General features: G+C 42.7%; 1 protein-coding gene across 9 annotated transcripts in view; it reads right to left on the bottom strand.

The window, feature by feature from the left end:
- Window positions 1-13,560: 13,560 nt before the first annotated feature.
- Window positions 13,561-18,959, bottom strand: part of Bltp3b (bridge-like lipid transfer protein family member 3B) — an 80,080-nt gene continuing 74,681 nt past the window's right edge. For 4 of the 9 annotated variants that reach the window (XR_015624317.1, XR_015624318.1, XR_015624315.1 and 1 more), the window contains 2 exons: window positions 16,818-18,032; window positions 14,201-16,105 (listed from right to left, as the gene is read on the bottom strand). Coding sequence is in view for 5 of the 9 variants with exons in the window: in NM_001108753.1 (NP_001102223.1) it covers window positions 15,971-16,105; window positions 16,818-17,011 (329 nt within the window). In the remaining 4 variants the exon portion in view is untranslated. 9 annotated transcript variants of the gene reach the window in all.

Genomic DNA, 18,959 nt, shown 5'->3' with positions numbered 1-18,959 from the left:
ACTTAGTCTACAGAGTGAGTTCCAGAACAGCCAGGGTCACACAGAGAATTCTGTCTTGAAGAAACCAAAGGGGGAGAGGGGTAAGAAAAAAGTGTGGCATGTGTACATAGTGACATTTACTCAGCTGTAAAGAAAAATGAAATCATGAAATTCCCAGGTGAATAGATGGAACTGGAAAAACAATTATCCGGATAAAACTGAGGTCCAGGAAGACAGATGTATGTTTTCTCTCCTATGCAGATCCTAGCTTCAGAGCGTGGTTTGTATAACTTGGACTCAAGTAGAAACCAGGACAGTGGAAAGAAGCTTTTTGGTGGCATGTTATGGGATGGACTAGTAGACTACAAGGGAAAAGGAGGTAGAGATGTGGAGATATTGAAGTAGAAAGGCCTGAGGAGAAACAGGCATGGGGATATGTGAGAAAGGTGAAGGAAGGGCTTACTCAAAGACAGCCAACTCTCTCACAATCAAATTTGGAAACTAACTGGACAGGCCATAGGATACATGGGAGATGAACAAAGGGGAGTTCAGGGAGTTGGAGGATAAGGCGGGAATGGGGGCAGGAGTATGTGAGAAAGAGAGGGGAATTGGATAGGGTAGCCAAAACCAAGGATACATGAAAAGCTTTATGGGAACCCACTAGTTACTATGATAATTTCAAGATTCAACTTAAAAAAGAGAAAAGGTTGGATTGGAATTACCCTGAGTGAGCGGGTAATATGACTTTTAGAAGATATGGTTTGCTATATGAAAATCACAGCTGAAGGCATGGTTACTGGTTGGGGGACCCCAGAGTTCTCCCAAACAGTACATACTATTGCCATTGTCTTGTTACTCTCCATAAGAATGTGGTAAGATCTAAGTGTGGAACAAGCCACACACTTTGGCTGCAGGATATATACATATAAAATCAACGTCAAGCCAGCCAGCCAGGTACTTCCTCTCTTCTTGCACTCACAGTGGGAGAGGGTGCTCTGCAGGCTGCTTGGGGAGAAAACTCAGGGCACCTATACCAACGCTGCCCGTCCCAGCCCAGGGAACACTGCAGGAGAGAAGAACATAGAACCTGGAGAGCTGGAGGAATGCTGGGACAAAAATGCTGCCTTCTGGACATGCATGATCATAGCACTCGTGGGGACACAGAAGCTGTCATTACCAGCACAAGATCCTCTCGTGGATGGGATAGATGCTCTCCAAGCTTCACCCCCGACTGAGTTGCTAGTTGTTGGGGGAGGAGATATCACTCTTTAGAAGATGTGTCACTGGAAGGTTTCTCAGGTTCCAGTGGATGATGGTCCCACAGCCACACATGCCAGTACCTGGGCTTAGTGGGTTATCAAAAACAAGCAAACAAAACACCCTTCAGCGTTGTCTCCTCCTCCTCCTCCTCCTCCTCCTCCTCCTCCTCCTCCTCCTCCTCCTCCTCTTGTCATTGTCATCGTCATCACCAACATCAGGCCCCAAGTGCCTCCCGAGTGCTGGGATCAAAGGTGTGTGCCAACCATGCTTGGCTCTTCAGTCTTGGTATTTGGCAGATTTCCCTTTTGCGTTTCCTTCAGTGAAATGTAAAAGCATCAAATGTATATGGTAGCAATGAACTGGATGGTGTGCCCAGGAAGTGATGGTGTGTATACTGCATAGATAAAGAGTTAATACAACTGAGAGGCAGAATGCAGAGATCCCAAAACAAGCAATTCACAAACTCGTTCTCAATCTGATGCTCATAGCAATTACGAGAAGTAAATATAAAGAGTGAGTTGAAGAGTTCGCTACTATTTTACAAACTCTTTGCTTTTAATGAGACTTTCAGTTGTTTTTCTTACTTCAGAACTTTCTAGAGAGAAAGGTCTATCTTAGGATAATATGGCTGGATGCAGTTATGGTACAGTTGAGAATAGATCCTAAGAAGTAAATGCAACAGCATACACTCTTTTGGTATGAATATGTTCACTACATTACAGAGTTGTACACAATAGTGTGTACAAAATAGCCAGGTAACACCTACACAACTATAGGGTGACTGATAAATTTTATTCTACTCCATAAAGTATCATACAATAGTTACAAAGAGCTCAGTCATATTGGTAAATGTTCATAAGAAAAAAATTTCATGGTTGAATAAATGCAAATGCTAAGTAATTAGTGTAATTAGGGAATAAGAAAATTAAAAATCCTTAATATGCTCAAAAATATATTAAAGTGCTATTTCCAACACAAGCAGAGAAACCAAGCAAGCACTTGAGTCGTTTCTCCAGGGAGTGGATGAGGCCAGAAGAATCAAAGGCAAAAGAACATGTCCTGCTACTGCCTTGACTAGAGGGGGCTGAGAGCTAAGGCATGCCTGTCCTCTCTACAAGCTGGGGACACGTTCCACGGCCAGGAAGGGAACGCTCCGTCCTGAAGGTATGAACTGATCTCAGCAACAGTCTGAAGGAGCTCGGGAGCCTTGGGACCCCAGGAAGTAACGCAGCCTTTCTTGTCACCTTGATTTCCGCCTTCATAATGGGAGATGGATCTAGCTGAGCTGCACTGTACCGGAAAATTGTGTTGTGAAATAAATTTCTGGTAGTTGATTATAGCAACAATAGAGATTAATAAAGAGGGAAATGCAGAGTCTGTTTAACAATTCTACAGGACCGCCGGAACCTGAAGGAAACAGACCGGATAAACAGTTCTCTGCACCCAAATCCCGTGGGAGGGAGAGCTAAACCTTCAGAGAGGCAGACAAGCCTGGGAAACCAGAAGAGACTGCTCTCTGTACATACATCTCGGACGCCAGAGGAAAACACCAAAGGCCATCTGGAACCCTGGTGCACTGAAGCTCCCGGAAGGGGCGGCGCATATCTTCCTGGTTGCTGCCGCTGCAGAGGGCCCGTGGGCAGCACCCCGCGAGCGAACTTGAGCCTCGGGACCACAGGTAAGACCAACTTTTCTGCTGCAAGAAAGCTGCCTGGTGAACTCAAGACACAGGCCCACAGGAACAGCTGAAGACCTGTAGAGAAGAAAAACTACACACCCGAAAGCAGAACACTCTGTCCCCATAACTGACAGAAAGAGAGGAAAACAGGTCTACAGCACTCCTGACACACAGGCTTATAGGACAGTCTAGCCACTGTCAGAAATAGCAGAACAAAGTAACACTAGAGATAATCTGATGGCGAGTGGCAAGCGCAGGAACCCAAGCAACAGAAACCAAGACTACATGGCATCATCGGAGCCCAATTCTCCCAGCAAAACAAACATGGAATATCCAAGCACACCAGAAAAGCAAGATCTAGTTTCAAAATCATATTTGATCATGATGCTGGAGGACTTCAAGAAAGACGTGAAGAACTCCCTTAGGGAAACACAGGAAAACATTAATAAACAAGTAGAAGCCTACAGAGAGGAATCGAAAAAATCCCTGAAAGAATCGCAAAAATCCCTGAAAGAATTCCAGGAAAACACAATCAAACAGTTGAAGGAATTAAAAATGGAAATAGAAGCAATCAAGAAAGAACACATGGAAACAACCCTGGATATAGAAAACCAAAAGAAGAGACAAGGAGCTGTAGATACAAGCTTCACCAACAGAATACAAGAGATGGAAGAGAGAATCTCAGGAGCAGAAGATTCCATAGAAATCATTGACTCAACTGTCAAAGATAATGTAAAGTGGAAAAAGCTACTGGTCCAAAACATACAGGAAATCCAGGACTCAATGAGAAGATCAAACCTAAGGATAATAGGTATAGAAGAGAGTGAAGACTCCCAGCTCAAAGGACCAGTAAATATCTTCAACAAAATCATAGAAGAAAACTTCCCTAACCTAAAAAAAGAGATACCCATAGGCATACAAGAAGCCTACAGAACTCCAAATAGATTGGACCAGAAAAGAAACACCTCCCGTCACATAATAGTCAAAACACCAAACGCACAAAATAAAGAATATTAAAAGCAGTAAGGGAAAAAGGTCAAGTAACATATAAAGGCAGACCTATCAGAATCACACCAGACTTCTCGCCAGAAACTATGAAGGCCAGAAGATCCTGGACTGATGTCATACAGACCCTAAGAGAACACAAATGCCAGCCCAGGTTACTGTATCCTGCAAAACTCTCAATTAACAATTCTACAGTAGGTGTAAGGAATGCCTTTCAGCTTTAAAAGGTGTGCAAATAGAGTAGATGTAACCTGCAAGAAAACTCAGTATCGGGCTTACATACAGGCTGGAAAGGGCAAGATACCATCAAGGACATGGATTCACTTTGTTATAGAACGTAAAGTTGCCCCATAAAAGCCTTACCTGTGCTTACACGTTTTACAAGGCTGATAACATACATGATTGTGGATAGTTGGAACATTGCAGGTTCAGAGCCAAATCATCCTACAGTATCTTTTTAAAACTCAATCATATCGTGTGTGTGTGTGTGTGTGTGTGTGTGTGTGTGTGTGTGTGTGTGTGTACGCATGCTCGTGACTGCAGGTGCCCAGGGAGGACAGAAAAGGGTATCAGATCCCCTGGAGCTGGAGTTACAGGCAGTTGTGAGCCACCATGTGGACGCTGAGAAACAAGCGGGCACCATTTACAAGAGCAGCAAGCACTTTTAATCTCTGCACCATTTCTCCAGCCCTTGAGTTATTTTAGTCCCTTTAATCGGCATGCGCTGCCCATCTCTGTTTGACCTAACATAATTGTGACCGTTACATAAGCCCTTTCCAAATGTACTAACAAATCAGCAGTTTCCATCGACTCAAAGGCTACCTAGTAATATCATCAGATAGCATCCAAGACCAGAGCTGAGATCTCTCCACCTGCTTATATGATGTCTCCACCAATGTATTTGGAAAGTGCCCTGAGTTAGGACTTTTTGTCCTACAAAAACCTCAGTCCCCATGTTGGAACTGAATTTGGGGCAACCTGAATTTGTGCTCTCAGCCCATGGTTGCCCATATTTTGCTCCAGAACAAGCTCTCATTTCCTTCGAGATCAGAGTTGTGTTTTCAAAGGAACGACTGTAACATGACCATCATGGGGGAAAATATATGCTCATCCAAGGTGAATCTGGGTAGATCTCAGGCACATAGAAATACAGCTCTGACTGGGTAGGTCAGTGGTCTCACCCTGTGGGTCTCACCCCTGTTGAGAGCCAAGACTCTTTCACAGGGGCTGCATATCTGTTACTTACATTATGACTCATAACAGTAGCAAATTTAGCTATGAAACACAAATAAAAATAATTTTATGGTTGGGGGTCACCACAACATGAGGAACTGTATTGAAGAGTCACAGCATCAGGAAGGGTGAGAACCCTGGGCTAGGTCACTAGGCTAACAAGATCACTTATTTATAGATCCTTGCCTCACCCCATCCCTGGTCACAGCCTTCATATAAAGGATTGGTAGGGATGATGGGAAAACTGACTTTCCTAGTTCTGGGTCTAAGTCACCTTGGGACTGGAAACCATGTCTCCAGGGTGGCAGGTGATGACTTCTGCCTTTATATGTTGTTGAGAGCTGACTTCAGTATTACGGCAGAGATGGGTACCTGCAACAGATGCCACAAAATACATCCCTTACCCTTTGGAGGGAAAAAAAATGTGCTGACTTCTGTCCTAGTTACCGTAATTATTGAGCACCCTCCCCACAATGAAATAAATTAAAGATATAGTAAATTAAAAATAAAAACACAACTGCAAATGTACATATATACACCATACACATGTACATTTAGGAAACCTGACTCAGTAAAAATGACCTTGAATGGTTATAAATCACACAAACTATACATGGAGGATAGTAAGTATACTCCTTAAAGACACTACAAGAATCATCCAGACCAGCAGTTGCAGCTTCTGATCAGCCACATGGCCTCTGTCACCATCTCTGTTCTGCCTCACACGTCCTGGCCTGCAGGTGGCACTTCTCAGACTTCAGCTCCAGTGTCATCTTCTAAGAGGTCTTTAGCCTCCAAGTCTGGATCACACAGATTTACTTAATCAGAACATATTGAAGCTGTCTACTTGCCCCCTCCTCTGCACTGAATCCACACAGGGAGGGAGGGTTGGTGCTCCTCAGACCACAGCCTGCCACACCGATGTTAGAAATGTGTGTAGAGTCATGAGAGCTTGTCACATCCCACTATAGACCTCATCCTCATCACTAAGACTGTTTTAAACGGTTTGGGTGTTTAGCAGACTGTGTTTCCTCCCCTGACTTTCCCGTTGACAGTCTAAGGTTTTTGTTGTTTTACCTTTATTTGGAGTGGGTAAGGGGAAAGCAGCCATGCTCTGCAGGTTCTAGAGGGCAGAATTGTGACAACTCTTGGGACTTGTTCCCCTATTATATAGCCAGGTTCTTCCTAGATTCAAACACTCCAGCAGTAGGGAAGGTCTTTAAGACAGGTAAACAAGTCAAAATAGTTTCAGGAAGTCCCTGAAGCTGACAAGACTACTAGGCCTCTCCCTCTCAACAGTAATACTACTTAGTCACTCTTGGAAAAACCAAGCTGCAAAGAAGACCAGGCCACGTTCCCAGAAGAAGCAGAAAACAGCTAAGATTCCTAGAAGACAGGAGACCAACTGGAAAGGAGAGACTACAACCTGTTGAGCAGTCTGTATCAGGACTCTGGAGGTATCTGCATGGTCTGCTATGGGCTTCCTATTCAGGGTGAACAGACATGTGTAGCTGTGTCTACCCATGAAAAGCCTGCCACATGCCTTCTCCAACCATACAGGTTCTTAAGAAGTAACTCAAGTCATCAGGCTTGACAGCAATGGCTTTATCTGTGGAGTTCTGTGTGGCCATGTAATCAAAGTATGACCAGTACTCTGGACCTGGGTAATACATCTGAATCAAGGATGGCTTAGGCAGATTTGTGATCCATTTTATGTTCAGCAAAATGTAATAAATCTCATGAAAAATTCCTGGTAAAGTGTCTTACTTTAAAAGGTATTTGTAGGGGTTGGGGATTTAGCTCAGTGGTAGAGCGCTTGCCTAGGAAGCGCAAGGCCCTGGGTTCGGTCCCCAGCTCCGAAAAAAAGAACCAAAAAAAAAAAAAAAAAGGTATTTGTAAATAACATCAAACCTGACAATATTCACACTATACACACACACACACACACACACACAAACACACACACACATCGAGTAATTAATTTTTTTAAATAAAAGATTTCAGAATTGAAAAAAAAACCATTAGCTCTAGTGACTTTTCCTAGACCAAAAATGTATTTCACATATTTCATAAGACATAAAGGGCATTGGCTTGTTTTTGTATTTCTCATGAATCTTTGTTTCAAAATCTCTGCTGGCCACATACATGCTAATTTCAAGGCTTTAACATTCACATGGATTGCCCTATACCCATATGGTAATTCATTAGACTGCATCTAATGGTTCATAAAAATCATCATGCTCATATTCTACATCATGTTAACTTTGGACTGCTCAAGAACCAAACAAAAATATACCAAATATAATTCAATAAACATTCCTTAGCATTTGAAAAGAAATATTAAAATACTAAAACAGGAACTAGCAAGTGGCTCGGTAGTTAGAGTGCGCACTGGCCTTCCAGAGGACTAGAGCTCGACTCCCAGCACTCACACTGGGTGGCTCACAACCAGCTCTCACTCCAGCGTGAGGACAGGATGCCTCTGGGTTCTGTAGGCACCGACACTAACATGCACATACCCATACACAAACATATACAAGCACATTACAAGTAATACAAGTTTGTTAAACTTACCTGTTGGGCAAGGGAGATGGCTCAGTTGATAAAGTGCTTGCCATGAAGGCATGGGAAGCCAAGATTGAATCTCTAGGACCCAGGTCAAAAAACCCAGGCCTGGCTCACAGACTAGACTGGCAATTGTGGAGCCTGCATGAATCTACATGCTAGGTCCTCTGCATGTATGTTGTAGTTATTGGCTTGGTGTTTGAGGGACTCCTGTCCGTGGGAGTTGGGGTGTCTCTGACTCTTTTGTCTGCCTTTAGGGCCCTTTTCCTCCTACTTGGTTGCCTTGCCCAGCCTTGATGTGAGGGTTTGTGCTAGTATTATGGTATCTAGTGTTGTGTTCAGATGATGTCTCTAGGAGGCTTGGTCTTTCCTGGGTGGGTGAGAAAGGAAGAAAGGGAAGGGAGAACTGGGAAGAGTGGAAGCTGTGGTTGGAAATGTATTGTATAAAAAAATAAATAAAAACATATTTTAAAGGCCAGGAATGATGACCCATGTGTGCAATCACATGTATGTAACCACAGTGCTAGGAAAACAGGTGGGTCTCTGGAGCTCACTGGCCAGCCAGTCTAGCCAAATCAATTTGGTGAGAGACTCTGTCTCAAAAACTAAGGTGGGGTAATTCGAGAGCTCAGTCAACATCAATCTCCAGCTTACACACACACACACACACACACACACACACACACACACACACACACACACACACCCTACTTAGCACCTCAAGGGATAAGCTAAAAAGAAAAGATTATGGAATTAGGCACAACTGAAATTCAAAGTGTCAGTCACTTTTCCCAGAGAGAAAGCATTTCAGGTGCTGCTCCCATGGACTATGTGAACTCTGTTTAGCAAATGGGATTGGCAGCTCTCAACAGCCGTAACACCATATGCCACCACAGACGCCAGATGACACTCTGTGTAGCTACCACCCACAGGGATATGCTGACTTTCCACCTTGTGACAAACCAGCCAGAAACTCAGATATTCCACAAACCGGGGGCAGTGTGGCCCACACTTGCATGCCGCCACTTCACACTTTCTCCACTGTGGACACAAAGCCCCCACACCCACTTCCGACAAATAACCACCTCCCTCTCCATGTTGCGTCTCCCTTACATCCAACTAAGGAAAAAGGCAAACCTGAAAAACCTCCTCTGCATCCTACTTTATGTGTAACTCAAAAGAGTCAAAAAATGTACTAAGCACCTATGCCCGCACTGTATAAGGCCAAAGAAATGCAAAGTTTAATAAGGACGATGACAAAATCCTCGTGCAGTTCACCATCTAGTAGGTCAGACGCTAATCAGACAGACATGTCTACAATCACAAAGGCATATGGCAGTAGGGATTTATGAGCAAGTGAGAAGCCATAACGGATGGTCTTAAGGAATCAGGAAATGTTTCCCTTAAAGGATGGGCCTGCTAAGATCTGAGACACAAACAGGAATTAGCCAGGCGATGAGGAAGGACATATATTTCAAACCCCTGAAACGTGTGTGCACAGAGTGTTCGTTCCGAATGCTTAGAGTAGAGTAACGAGGACAGAGGACACAGTAAGACATGCTTTACAAAAAGAAAGAGGGAAAAGGAGGCTCACTGGCAGCAAGTGCTAACCTCTACTTCAGGTGTGTTTTAAGAAGTGTGTGCCAGTTTTTAACCCCTTGAGTGGGGGGAATCAACTCACTGAACAACAGCACTTACACATGAGGCAGACTTCTCGTGGCAACAATGAAAAGCTGCTACTAAAGGATTATTCTAGGGACTAACGGCTTTGATTAAAATTGCTTACAAGGCAGCACACGGTGTCTCTTTGGCTATTGTCTCCTATTAAAAGGTACTGCCTTTATCCTCTTGTTTAAATGTGATTCTGTATATATATTTTTAAAGCTCCTGTCTAGGTTTCCATGTGGCTCTTTCCAGAGCTTAACTGTTATCCCTCCCAATGACACACGAATCAGCTCCCAGTCGCTGTGAGAGCATCCACATGCTCTGCATGCTCCAGCCAGATGGAAGAGGGCAGGGGCAGGGTCCCACCCCAAGCTGACAAGCTATAGGCATCTGACTGCCTAGAGTAGTCAGCTCTGTTTAATCATGTGACCCTGATATGCTGATCACATCCAGGAGCAGTTGGTCAACACGAACTGGATTTGATGGGTGAAGATCATAAAGTTGGGTGGGAAGTGCAGTGGGAAAGAACAGGGAGGAGTTGGGGGGGTGTTATCAAAGTACATTGTATTAAATTATCAAAGAATTAATAAAATGTTATCAGATGGTGGAGAGAGCTCCGTTTAAAAACCAGGATGAGAATCACTATAAACAGGCCAGTTAGGAGACAACTGTCTCAATACGAATAAAGTTGGTGATGGCCACACGGGTGAGAAATGAAGCAAACAAAGTTGTTTACAAAGTAAAGCCTAAGGACTTGGTGAGGATACGAGAACATGTGTGTTCTGGTACAATCTAGGTGAGAGTCTCTGGACCAGGATTGAATATACACTACACAGATGGGACCAGGATTAGACACACATTACCCAGAAGGGACCAGGATTGAATATACACTACACAGATGGGACCAGGATTGAAAACGCACTCTACAGACGGGACCAGGATTGAACACACACTACACAGACAGGACCAGGATTGAACACTCACTCTACAGACGGGACCAGGATTGAACACGCACTATACGGATGGGACCAGGATTGAACACACACTACACAGACAGGACCAGGATTGAACACACACTACATAGACAGGACCAGGATTGAACACGCACTCTACAGACGGGACCAGGATTGAACACGCACTATACGGATGGGACCAGGATTGAACACACACTACACAGACAGGACCAGGATTGAACACGCACTCTACAGACAGGACCAGGATTGAACACACACTCTACAGACGGGACCAGGTTTGACCATAAAACAACGGACACAGACGCCTTGGGTGTCGTGGTGTGTGGATGAGAACGCCCACTGCTCAGATGTTTGGATATTTGGTATTCAGTTGGTGGTGCTGTTTGGCTAGGTTTAGGAAGTGTAGCCTTGCTGGAGGAAATGTCAGTTGGGACAAGCTTTGAGGTTTCCAGAGCCAAGTACCATTTGCAGCTTGCTCTCTCAGATTCCTGCTCAGTTCAGACTGTGAACTTCTGTTTGAGCCACCATGCTTGCAGCCTGCCTCTGCTCTGCCATCATGGACTTTTAACTTTCTGGAATCCTAAATACAAGTAAACCCTTCTTTCTATAAGGCACCTTGGCCATGGGGTTTCATCTCAGGAATAAAAAGGCAATGAGTACAAGGGCAGATATAGAGGATTAGGTGGAGTGGGCAGTGAGTATCATTAAAATCCACTGCATGCATGTATGAAACTCTCAAATAAAAATATTACATTAAAAAAAGAAGTTAATACCTTGGTCAGTCTAAGATAATGGAGTATTGTTAGACAAAGTATAACTTTCATACTAACATATGACTCTCCTACAAGTAATATCAAATGGTAATATTTAAAATTTCTAAGATATGAGAAAAGAATAATGCACCAAAAATGTTTTGATGTTAACCTAAAAAGCAATGCATATCACCCAACACACACACACACACAGACACACACACACACACACACACACACACAGACACACACACACACACACACACACACACATACATAGACAGTGAGGTCATGGCAAAAGAGAAAAGATACAAATTCAAATATGAATAAAAAATAAGAAGCCCATAAATAAGCCTAGAAATTTATAACTAACAATTTTTTGACCAGAATACCAAGAATATAAGGGAGAAAAGAGCCTCTTTAATAAACTGAGCTGGGAAAAACCAGAGGCAGAAGAGTGAAATCAGACTATCACACTACACTATATGCAAACATCAACTCAAAATAGAAACAATACTTAAACAAAAAAATCAGTTGTTGGAGGCTAGAGAAATGGCTGACTGGTAAAAAGCACTGGCTACTCTCCCGGAGGTCATGAGTTCAATTCCCTGTAACCAAATGGTGGCTCACAACACATCTACAGTGGGATCCAATGCCCTCTTTGGTATAGAAATGTACATGAAGACAGAGCACATAAATAAATAAATAAATAAATAAATAAATAAATAAATAAATAAATAAATAAATAAATAAATCTTTTTAAAAATCAGCGTCAATGCACTGGAGGGGGTGGTAAACACAGAGGAAAAGTTCTGTGACATTAGCCTTCAAAACAAAGTTTAAAATATAACCCCTGACATACATGTAACAAAAGCAAAAACAGGCAGATGGGATAAAATCAGACTGAGAAGCTTCTTCGACGAGGGGTATGAAGAAGCTACAGAATGAAGGAACCACTGTGTCTCCAACAGGGGGTTATAGCTATGACATATGTAAGGAATCCAAGCAACCCAGAAACAAGAGCTTTTGAAAAAAAAATACATATACAAATGACCTAGATAGACAGTTCTGACAAACAGCAAATATCAGAGGACATGAGAAATGTTCAGAATCCCTAGTCATGGGAAAGCCCAAAAGTTCTAAGAAGCTGTGGTGGATTGAGTACGCCTAGCCAGGGAGTGGTACTATTTGGAAGTATGGCCTTGTTGGAGTAGGTATGGTTTTGTTAAGTGGGTGTATCACTGTGGGCATGGGCTTTAAGACCCTCATCCTAGCAGCCTTCAGATGAAGAGGTAGAACTCTCAGCTCCTCCTGCACCATGCCTGCTTGGACTCAGCCATGCTTCCTGCCTTGACGATAATGCACTGAACCTCTGAACCTGTAAGCCAGCCCCAATGAAATGCTGTCCTTATAAGAGTTGCCTTGGTCAGGGGTTGGGGATTTAGCTCAGTGGTAGAGCGCTTGCCTAACAAGCGCAAGGCCCTGGGTTCGGTCCCCAGCTCCGAAAAAAAAAAAAAAAAATGTTCCAATGAAGAGTTGCCTTGGTCATGGTGTCTGTTCACATCAGTAAATTCTTATTTAGTCAGGAGCCAAAGAATAACAAGCTTTTGTTAGGACGTGGAGAAAAGTAAACCCGTGTGTGATGTTGGTAAAAATATAAATTAGCATAGCTATTACGAAAAGCAGTAAAAATTAAAAACACAACTATCATAAGACCCAGCAATGTTCCACCTGGATAGATAACCAAGAGTATAAAATCAATGTACTCAAGGGAGAGGTGCAATGCCATGCTCACCACAGCAATATTTACAACATCCCAGATGCAGGATCTCCTAAGTATCCACTACTAAATGGAGAATGTGATTTACACACAACAGAAAAATATCCAGTACTCAGAAAAAAGTCCCGTCATTTATGACAGCGTGGCTGAGTCTGGAGGAGGCAATGCAAAGTGAAATCAAGCAAACCCAGACACGTACTGCGCAAGCTACACTCAGTGCAGAAGAGTCGCTCATGAGACCAGACACTGGATGTTAGGGTGCTTGAGGAAGTGGGGAAATGTCTGTTGATGGGTACAGAATTTCCAATTGGAGAATAAAATTCAAGAAATCTGTATCATGGTAACTGTAACTCATAACATGCTATATGCTTATAAGTTAGTGAGAAATTTTATGTATTCTTGCCACAAAAACAATGTACATGAGATAATGTGTATGTTAAGTACCTTCATTTTACTATTCCACAATGTGTATATATATAAAAATCACTTGGTGCACATAATTTTTAACTTATCAATTAAAAATTTTAAAAGTTCCCCAAATAATAATGAAAAGCAAAATATTATTACCACTTTGCACTTCTGAACATTCACATATTAGAGATTTAACCAAAATAAAATTCAAGATATGACCATTTTATTTCCAATTAATAGTACTGTTAAAAATTCTGCTGCTTACTGTAGGCTTCTCTTTTTTTCTATTAAATAGTATGAAGTTAATTTAATGAAACAAAAATTGTCCTAGTATCTTTCAATTAGTTTGTATAATATACATCTATATCTTAAATAAACACCACACACACACACACACACACACACACACACACACACACACACACACACACACACACTCTCTCACACGGGAGCTCACCATTTCCGGCTAACTCCATCCCAGGGTTCCTGAAACCCTCTTCTGGCTTCCGCAGGCACTGTACTCACATGCACAAACCCACACTCACATAAACACGGTAAAAAGTAAAAATGAAATCTTTAAAAATACAGTCTTCTTTGAAGAAAACCAGGCAGGACAGTGACTCGTCCCTTCGCCACCACCTTGACAAAGTCTCCAACCCAATGGCTATGCGGAAATGAAGCAGATAGTGGTGCACTTCAGGTCAAAACCACAGCACCACGAACACTGAGGGTTCTTCCTCTCAGGTTCCCAGCACCCCAGCCACACCCACATTCCATAGGGGAATACACTAAATATTTTGGGAGATGTTTCCTGAATCATAAACCACTATCAAGACAGTACTTTTATGAAAAAAACAACAACAATCAGACAAACAAAGGATCTGGGATGCTCGGCGTGTATCAGTTCTGCTGTTTATAGATTTCACGGGAAGGCCGAATACATTTTAAGGGAATGAGGAAACCGTTCAGTGTCTAGTAACATGAAACAGTATCACATTATTCCATAGGAAACGTGTATATTTATGTAGAACAGGTCAGTCCTGAGAAACGGCGTCAGCTCAGTTCGTGTCCCATCCATCCTCCTCTGAGATCGCTCTTGCTGCGTCCATACCAGACATCCCAGGTTGGTTAGCAGGGCATACATCTGAAGCTCTCACCAGACCTCCGCACCTCATCTACGGCTACATACAGCAGCCTAAAGAAGCACGGCTTTCAGGTGTGGTGTAAAGACTCTGAGGTAATAGGGAACGAGTTAATTTGTTCTTGGCTGTAGTTGGCTCCCAAAGAGTGCCTGTGTTTTTCAAATGATGTCAACTAGAAAAAGACGATGTGGGGAGGAGGGAGGTAAATACTGTTCTCAATAAAACTGAAATCACTCCAACATGTGACGTAATGAAGTATGTAACTGCTGCCAAGTCCTCAGATGGAGAGATGGCTGTAATTCCGGCCAACATGCAAAGCACCGAGAGTGTCACAGCAAGGGCCATGGTTTCCAAGTCCCTTAAAGAAAGGACAGTCCAGCTGTCTCATGGCCTATCTGGATATGTTTATATTGAGGAATGTGAGGTTTAAAATAGACACCACTTACTTTAATTCTATCAGAAATATATTATCTTCAAAAACCTGTTTCTTAAAATACTTGTGCACTTTATTTCATACGATTCTCTCATGGTGTTTCCAACCTTACCCCATAGAAAATAGATTTCAAAATTTACCAATGACTCGTATAGAAGACTGTGTGTGTGTGTGTGTGTGTGTGTGTGTGCGCGCACACACATATATACACACATAGACACATCACAGAAATCTAATCAAAATTGGCTTTATATATTCATATGAGCAAACGTGTGTAATATGATGGTACAGGAATGGTATGAAACTTTTATGTGTGTGAAAAACAAATTCTCAGAAAACATTCTCCTTAAAGAGGAAAGATAAAGAATTATTAAAATAGTATTAATTAAAATTTTTATAGTTACAAATACTGCCAAATACAGCAAGATAAACTGCCTCTTTACTTCTAGTGACACACATTTGATGGAATGTACAGGTGATCCTTTAAGTCACTTGCCCATATGCCCTTCCACTTGTGCTTTGATTACATGTGTGCCTTACTGATGAAGCCTCCCCCATCACGGAAGGTGTCTTCCCTTTCACATTTTCAAGTTACTTCATAAGCTCAGTAGGGTCAATAGTTTTCCATTTGTAAACTCGGTAATTATATAATTTATTAATCTGATTGGACTTTTTACAACAATTAAATAATTATAGATTAAGTACATAATTTTAATAACATTTAAAATGTAATCCTACTTTTCTTTTACATGAGCCCTAAAAGCATCTGGGGTTTTTTATGTGAAAATAACAGTAAATTATTAACAAGGAGAAATAAATTCAGCAGTCTGCATGAGCACAACAGGTCTTCGTTTTTCTTTTAAAAATGCTTGGGACGAGACACTGAAGTTAGGAGCGGGCGTTTTTCACTGGGCATGGAACTGTGTTACAGTGTGCACAGCCTTCACGGGGCCACCCAGCTGACTGTGCCACTTGCAGCCAAGGTTTCCTCCACAGGGTCTGGAACAGCCACACTTTACCACACGCTTTATTTCATGTAAAGGAAAACCTCCCACCAACTGGTTACATCCGCATTTGAAACATGCCCACGCTCTCACGGCCGCTGCAGCTGGCCCAGGGCCAGCCTCTTCATCTGGTGGAGAAGCTCGTCTCTGGCCGAGTGAGCCTCCGCCAGCTCCATCCTAGCCTGAGCCAGCTCTTGCCTAAGACACTCGTTTTCCTCCATGAGCTGAAAAGACATTTGGAAAACGAGAGGTTTTAATCGCTTTCTGGAAATGTAACTATTTTATGTGGCATCACTTGAGATGGTAAACCACCCAATGCTGGTCAGGGTCCACGTGAGCTGAAAACTGCTGCCAGGAGCTATTGGAAAGCACTTACTATGCAATTAACTGTGTTCCTAAATCTTGACCCAGTAATTCAAAATACTAATTAACTTCTCAATTCCAAATTTAACAGTGATACTGTGTCACTGTAGTACCTGTGGGCTTCTGTGTCTTCAGACACGTGACCTCCCTTCTCTGTCACATCTCCATCTTTCCGTCCTGTACCAGTTCTTTCAACTTGCCACTTTCCCACCTGCTCCTCCTCCACCCCTTACTGGGATCCCTTCTTTTTTCTACTAGATTTCACAGTTGCCCACTTTCTCTTTTACCTAAGTCATGCTCTTAGGTGAGCTTTACTAGACCTACAATTCAACTAGCTCACAGACAAGACACAGCCTGGCCCGGAACAACTCTCTCCTGATCTTCAGACTCATGCTGTAAACACTCCAACAAGGCATTTTCTTTCAGACGGTCAAAACTTTCTAAGACTTAATTCAGGTATTTTGCCCTCTCAGATCCACTGCATGAGGATACAATAAAAACTAAGGATGGTGTTTTAACTGCTGGTGTTTTGGTAGTTGTCAAATGCTAGAATTAAACCTAAGTTCCCAGTACCTGTTCCCGTGTAATGTCAACCGAGCCCTCAGGAAAGGTAGCTGACTGTGAAGGCAAAGGAACCTCTGGGCTCGTCTGGGTGGCTTGGGTGACACTGCTTTGCTTCCTGACGTCACACGTCCCCCTGGTCCGTACCTCTGAATTGCTGCTGGCACTGTCTTTGAAATCAGTCCCGGTGTTAAACAGCTGAGAATCTGAACAAACAAATAAAACGCTTGGAAAACAACTCCAAGTCATCTGACAAATCTTTAGGGTTTATGAAGAACTAATTTTAAGATGAGAACATAACTGCTACTGTGAGGACAGTAGTTTGTGATAGAGAAACAGAGACAACACACACGGTAAAACCAAAAGCTTATTCTCTCAAAGATCCCAAAACAAGAACAACAACATGCCAAGAAATTACAAATAAGATCAAGATGCTTGCGACAGAGACACAGCTATCCTGTACAAAATATTAGAGAAGTGAAGAAGAGTATATCAACATATAAACTATAAACGCACTCCAGGCAAGCAGTACTGAATGCAGGATGCCGTACATTAAAACCAGTCAAATAACTGAATATCTCTACAGAGTACTTAGTAAGAGTTTTGGAATTACTTCAAAGCCTGTGGAAAGGCACATGAGGACTGGGCATGGTGGCACATGTCCTTAATCCAACACTTGAGAGGCAGGGGAAGGCGGACATCTGAGAGATTCAGGACAGCCTGGCCTGCATGAGAGTTCAAGAACAGCCAGGGCTACATAGAGAGACTGCTTTGAAAACCAAAACAGTAAAAAGAAGGCACTTGAAAACCCTACAGCTCACCATAATAAACGTATAGACAATCTGGAACAGAAAGGGAGCTTTCTCAGTGTGACAGACAGGTGGTAGGCACCCCACACTTGTATACTTAAGGGTGGTTTTTCTCCTCTTTGCCACACTTAGGAACAGGACAACCTCTCTTCTCACAACCTCAATACTGCCCGCGAAGGTCTGAGCCATCGCAGTTGGGCAGGGAAAGGGAATCAAGAGACCTCAACTGTCAGGAAGGCAGGGCACTTACAGGTGATATGATCTTGTACACAAAAATATAGAACGAGTTGGGAAAAAACAACTGGGGGCTGTGGAGGCGGCTCAGCAGCTGAGAGCTCTGCTGCTCTTCCAGACCTGAGTTCAGGTCCCAGAATCCACATGGTGGCTCACAACTGTCTTGGGGATCTGATGCCCTCTTCTGGTGCGCAGATGCCCATGCAAACAAAACATAGGTTTACATAAAATAAAAAATCTAAATAAACAAACAACTGGAACTAGTGAACTGTTCAGCAAAGCTGTAGAATTAAAAAACCAGTAACATGAAAAATAAACAATATATTTATATACCACTCTATGTAACGTCTTGAAATGAAATTTAGAAAACAATTAAAATGTCTTCAAAATTGGCACAAGCCCTGTGTTCATCCACCAGAACAATCAAACATATTTTTAGAGAAAATAATACTTAAATTTAGAAAGATTGTAACATTTGCTGAGCCTGGTGCAAGCAAGCATGTCTAGAACCCAGTCCTAGAGAAGCAGATGGAAAGACTGCAAGTCCCAGGCTAGCCTAGGCTACAACAGAAAACAGGAAAACCAGACTTCATCAAATACAGCTGAGCTTCAAACCTATTTAAGTTTTTAAGACTTGTTTTATTTTCATATATGAGCATTTTTACCTGCATGTGCATCTGTGTGTGTGTGTGTGTGTGTGTGTGTGTGTGTGTGTGTGTGTGTGTGTGTGTGTGTGTGCGCCAGAAGAGGACGTTGAGCCCCCTAGAACTGGAGTGGGCTTACCCATGGGGTGGACCCTCCATGTTCTCTCTAGTCTCAGGTTCTTGGCCTCATTAACAGTAGCAGGTGTAGGCGCCATCTCATGCAATGGGCTTTAAATCCAATTAGAAATTGGCTGGTTACTGCCATAACATTAATGTTACTACTGCAACAATGGGCTTATCTTGCAAAAGTCATTATTGTAGCTCACAGGGTTTGTAGCTGTGGGAGACAGATGTGTACTGCACTGTCCAGCACTATGGATGCACTAGGAGGGCTGAAGCTTTCGGTTGAGTGCAGTTCAAATTCTCCACTGTCTAGGCCACAAACACGCAGTGTCTTCAGCAACAGA

Source organism: Rattus norvegicus, chromosome 7, assembly GCF_021556685.1.
Source record: "Rattus norvegicus strain SHRSP/BbbUtx chromosome 7, alternate assembly SHRSP_T2T, whole genome shotgun sequence".
NCBI lineage: Eukaryota > Metazoa > Chordata > Mammalia > Rodentia > Muridae > Rattus > Rattus norvegicus.
Note: the sequence above shows the minus strand (reverse complement) of the source record. Positions and strands in the feature narration are given on the sequence as shown.